Source organism: Bipolaris zeicola, assembly GCF_000523435.1.
Source record: "Bipolaris zeicola 26-R-13 unplaced genomic scaffold scaffold_551, whole genome shotgun sequence".
Taxonomy (NCBI): domain Eukaryota; kingdom Fungi; phylum Ascomycota; class Dothideomycetes; order Pleosporales; family Pleosporaceae; genus Bipolaris; species Bipolaris zeicola.
Window position 1 is genome coordinate 1 of NW_006912600.1, and position 4,759 is coordinate 4,759.

General features: G+C 46.5%; 3 protein-coding genes across 3 annotated transcripts; all 3 read left to right on the forward strand.

Annotated features, from left to right (window-relative positions):
• Positions 1 to 875: 875 nt before the first annotated feature.
• Positions 876 to 2,225, forward strand: COCCADRAFT_31478 (uncharacterized protein; the record flags this gene model as incomplete). The annotated part of the gene is made up of 3 exons (XM_007720647.1): positions 876 to 1,039; positions 1,115 to 1,311; positions 1,594 to 2,225. The coding sequence occupies 3 exons, from the start codon at positions 876 to 878 to the stop codon at positions 2,223 to 2,225; spliced, it is 993 nt and encodes a 330-aa protein (XP_007718837.1).
• A 1,101-nt stretch (positions 2,226 to 3,326) lies between these two features.
• Positions 3,327 to 3,515, forward strand: COCCADRAFT_113182 (uncharacterized protein; the record flags this gene model as incomplete). The annotated part of the gene is made up of 1 exon (XM_007720648.1): positions 3,327 to 3,515. The coding sequence occupies one exon, from the start codon at positions 3,327 to 3,329 to the stop codon at positions 3,513 to 3,515; it is 189 nt and encodes a 62-aa protein (XP_007718838.1).
• A 605-nt stretch (positions 3,516 to 4,120) lies between these two features.
• On the forward strand, positions 4,121 to 4,567 carry COCCADRAFT_113187 (uncharacterized protein; the record flags this gene model as incomplete). The annotated part of the gene is made up of 1 exon (XM_007720649.1): positions 4,121 to 4,567. The coding sequence occupies one exon, from the start codon at positions 4,121 to 4,123 to the stop codon at positions 4,565 to 4,567; it is 447 nt and encodes a 148-aa protein (XP_007718839.1).
• Between the last annotated feature and the right edge of the window lie 192 nt (positions 4,568 to 4,759).

Genomic DNA, 4,759 nt, shown 5'->3' on the forward strand with positions numbered 1-4,759 from the left:
GTTGAAGTTATCGCGCTGGTGGGGCGCGAGCGATTCGCTTGGGTGAGCGATTCGCTTGTGAACCACGTTAATAATAATAATAATGCGGCTTCAGTTTTGCCAGCAGCGAGAAAACGGCCACTTGGCTAGCGAGTGAATGATATGGTTCAGACGATGCTGATAGCTGATACTTCGCTAAAAGCGAGTAATCAGAATTCGCTAGCAGGTTGTCTAGGTGATACATGCAAATGGGAAAACTTGACTTTACTGTACCTGGAAGGTTAGCGTAAACCTGTATACAAAGCCAGTTCTTGCTCTGCTATATCATGCGGCACAGTTCTTCGGCACGCGTACAAGTTCGGCGTGATGCGATAGTGATGGATGACGGTTGGCAACATTGACCAGAGGGTGAGCGGTTTCGTGAGCAACTCGGAACATGACTTGAGCTTTTCACGCTGGGCGGTCAAAGCGTCCATTATGGCTTGGTCATGTATCGTAAGACGTGCTCTCCCCCTGCCTCATAAGCAGCTTACAGGAGTAGATAGGTAGAGCAGATTAAGTAAAGATGCCGTTCCGTAATAACACTCAAGCAAATTACAGCTCATTCTGAGTCTGCTTGCACAGGGTAATTCGGCACTCGTGTCCATCGTGGCTCTAGCAGGTCATCTGCATAGCCATGCCCAGCCAAATTGCCGAATGGCCTCAGCATCGTCAGCTCTAGAGACGAAGTTTAGCTGCTCTACGAAACGAGACTATAGAATGCCAAGAAGAATAGAAATAGCGTTATACACTGAGAAATTCATACTAGGAGGTGCTGTGTATTAACAGGTCCACTCTTTATATCAATCAAATCGCAGCGCTCTTGTATGGGTGTTGTTTCATGCAAATACAGCATTATGTACCAAGACATTTTGGTTGTTTGCCTACTAGCTATTGCTGCTGGCTTCCTGTTCGGCATCATAACATCGCAGCGCTGTTTGCGTCGGGCAACCAACCGCCTGCCAGAGGGCCCTTGGGGCTACCCTTTACTAGGAATGCGAGCGTTCTTGCCCCACTCGCTGTATGAAGATATCTAACAAGAGTGTATAGGCTGTTTCCCTGTACTGAAAATATATCCCGAGCGAACATTACACAGATGGGCCCAAAAATACGGATCGCTTTATTTCTTTACAGTCGGCAATCAGCGATTCGTCGTAGTATCAGATTCTGAGATTGCGAAATATCTCTTTCTCAAAAACGGGTTTATCTGTTCGATCGCAAAGAAATATTCGTCAAGAGCCAGACAATTCTCAAGGGCAGAGGCATCGCATACACTTCGTACGGAAACATGTGGTAGGCCCCATACACTATGTGCACCAAGCAAGTTCACAACCAAAGTCTGATACTAAATCGACTCAAAGGCGTAAGAATAGCAAGATAGCAATAGTCTCGCTAGACCGGCAAGACATTCGCCAGCAAGTTAAACAACCAAAATGATTCGAGCGATGTGCAAGGACGGGGCGGACTGAAAGCATGTAGACCCCCAGGTCCACATTAGTCGCTGCTCACTCAATCGCATGGGAATAATCACATTCGGCGCTCTTAGGGCCTATGTCGCTGACTCCCGGGTTCTAGCCCTTTCGCACGACTTCATGAATATGACTGGCCCCATGTCTAATCTAGTTGACTTTCTACCTACATGGTTGCAGGAAGGCTTACCTTGGGAAATGAAGCGCCGCGCAAATGAACTAAATACCGCACTCATGGAAACCTACGGCCAGGAAGTTAGGCGTGTTGAGCGCGATATGAAGAACGACGTGCATGTCGAGGATTGCTTGGTAAAGACCATGATCACGAGGAGAGAAAAAGACAAATTGGATGATATAGACATAGCGACGCTAGCCTCAGCGTTCATGCTAGAGAGCGTAGATGCGACTGGTTCAATTATACAGTGGTTCACCGCGCTAATTTCCACTCACACTCACGTACAACGCAGGGCTCATGAAGAGCTCGATCGTGTCGTTGGCCGCAGCCGCGCTCGTAAATTGAGAGACAAGGCTATTTTGCCCTATCGTCGGGCCATTGTCAAAGAAGTAGAGCGGTGTCATAATCCATTTTGGCTTGGTATTCTACATGCGGTGAGCAAAGATCTCATATGCAACGATAAGCTCATTCCGGCGGGATCGGTCTTACTACTGAACACACGGAACATGCACCACGATCCAGCAAGATGGTCTGGAACACTACCGGACAAGCGCCGGATCTAGGTAGTCCGGACTCGTACTAGAGTATCCCTCACTTCCAGGAAGTATAAATGTAGACAGGAAGACTGTAGTTGTTAGGCAGATTTCTAATATCCTTTCGTGCAAGGCCTATAGGTGTCTACTTGAATCAAGGCTCTTATGCTGTCCCACGCATTCCCATATGCCTCTGAGTGACACTACCTGCCGGTACTGATCCGAGTAGTCTTGCCTGCGCCGTTACAGCCGGCGCCACTTTTTTGAACTTTACCTCTTTATCCAAAGTTTCAACTTATGGCACTTTATCTAATTAAATTACTCTGTAAGACTAGATTATCTCAGCGCTAGTTTATATTATGCTTAGCTTTGATAAGCACTAACTAGCACTTGTTTAGAGGAAGCGCCATGCATTTATAAATTGACCAATTTAAAGCTTTACTATATATTACTCTTTAGACACTTCGCTAACAGCCATCGTGCAACTCTACTTTGAACCACCTACTTTCTTCCCTAGCAATTGTGTTGTTTTACTCAACTATCACGTATCTCTCTGGAATATGAAGTGTAATCTAGATTCACTCTTAAATCGAACACGTTAGTTTATATACTAACTTTTGTCATAGTCTCTACTCTATTCTTCACGCTAAGCACCTTATCCTTGATAGCTGCCTATAATCCTAGGCACGTTGAGGGTCTAAAGCGCGTTGAGGCTTTTAAGCGCTCATCGCCGCTCCAGAGCGTTAATATTCAGAAGAGATGGAATTGCGCTAGATGTTTCTTTACCGCCTGCCCTACTAATCACGAATGTTGCCATTGTGGCTATTGCGCTGAACTCAGCGGTAGGGATCCTGAAGTATAATATTAGTTGTGTTTACTAATTGTCACAGATGCTTGTACGAATGGAACTGGCAATTGATTACGATAATCCTAAATGTTACACGGGGTTGGGCTATACTTGCCTAGTCGGTCCGGGTTAGGGCGAGACGGGTCGATGCTTGTAAGCCGTGCGATTGTTGTCTGGCGATTCGTAGTAGAATGAAGTTACCAAGGTTTAACCAATAGTATAAGAACAATCAATTCTATGTGCGATAGAATAACTAAGTATCAATCTGTGTAAGAGAAGAACTTATGAGAGTTGACCACAACGAATGTAATAATGAAATCAAACCCATTCTTATATCCATTGCCTTTGGTCCTGCCATCCCATCCATCCCATCTTGGCGGGATGGTTGTGATGGCGCTGCCATCCCTATATGCACTGCCATCCCGGATGGCCAGCCTTGTGTTAGGACTCAGCCCTGTGCCACTGGGCCATAACAACCAAAAAGGTACGAGTAATCAGCGTTCTGCTGATGCTCTGCACAGGATAGTATATATCGTCAGACTGACCAGGTCCTGACAGTAGGTCGCTGCTCCCTCTTATTATCTGGCTAGCTTCGACCTATAGAAGTAACTAGACTACCTTTTCAACCTCTGGCTGGCATTATGGACACCCAGAAAACGGATATGATGACTCAAAGATTAGCCTAGAGTGGCTTACCCGTGTATTCGCATACTTGGGAACAAGCAAGCAAGCAAGCGTGCTTGCTTGCTAGCTTGCTAGCTTGTTACGCTTGATTGCTAATTTAGAGGAGCCTGCTTGGCTTGCGCTTGCTTAGTTAGTCAAAAGTAGAGTAGCTTGAAGCTCGCTTGATTGGCGCAAATTTATAGAGAGGCGCTTGGCTTGTTTGAATAGGCAAGCAACTAAGCGTAACAAGCAACCAAGCAAGAGCGCTTGCTTGCTTGCTTGTTCCCAAGTATGTGTGTTCGATCCTTGAACCAGTGGACGAGCTAACGGAAAGCCCCGGGTCCTAATTTGCGATGGTTTTGGAACACACGAGACCCTAGAAGTTCCAAAATTCTGCTTCGCCAATAATATTACTATGTGCCGCCTGCCGTCTCATACCTCACATAAACTACAGCCCTGTGATGTTAGAGTCTTCGGGCCTCTTAAGACAGCCTATCGTGACGAGGTAGAACGGCTCTGTCGGGGAGGGCTAGAAGCTGTCAGCAAGGAGCACTTCAATTCTATATATAAGTCTACTAGGGAAACAGCGATGACCAGGAGGAATATCACTGCCGCATGGGCTGCAAGTGGTTTGTTCCCATTCAACCTAGAGAGTCCTTCGAAAGACGCCAAAGCCGCCCCTAGAGATAGCTATTCCAGACGTGCTTGCTCGTCTATAAGACTAACAAGAAGCTCAAGTACCTACAACCCCTATAACGCTAGTAACGACAGAGAATGTACTGGATGTGGTCAGTGCATGCAACAGTTCACCCGATGCAACACCCCACCAAAATGGGCGCCCACCAAAAAACGAAGCTTTTGACCACCACTAAAACGGTATTATCGCGAGATATTTTAGTGGAGTAGTGCCATGATCGTATGTTTGATATATATCTATAGATATTTACTGGGCAACCGCACACTGCGGCCGCGCGTGGTGGTTTTGGTGGGAGGCTTGGCGGGTGGTGATGCATCACCACCACCACTTTCAGCCTCCACAACACGACGCTGCTTT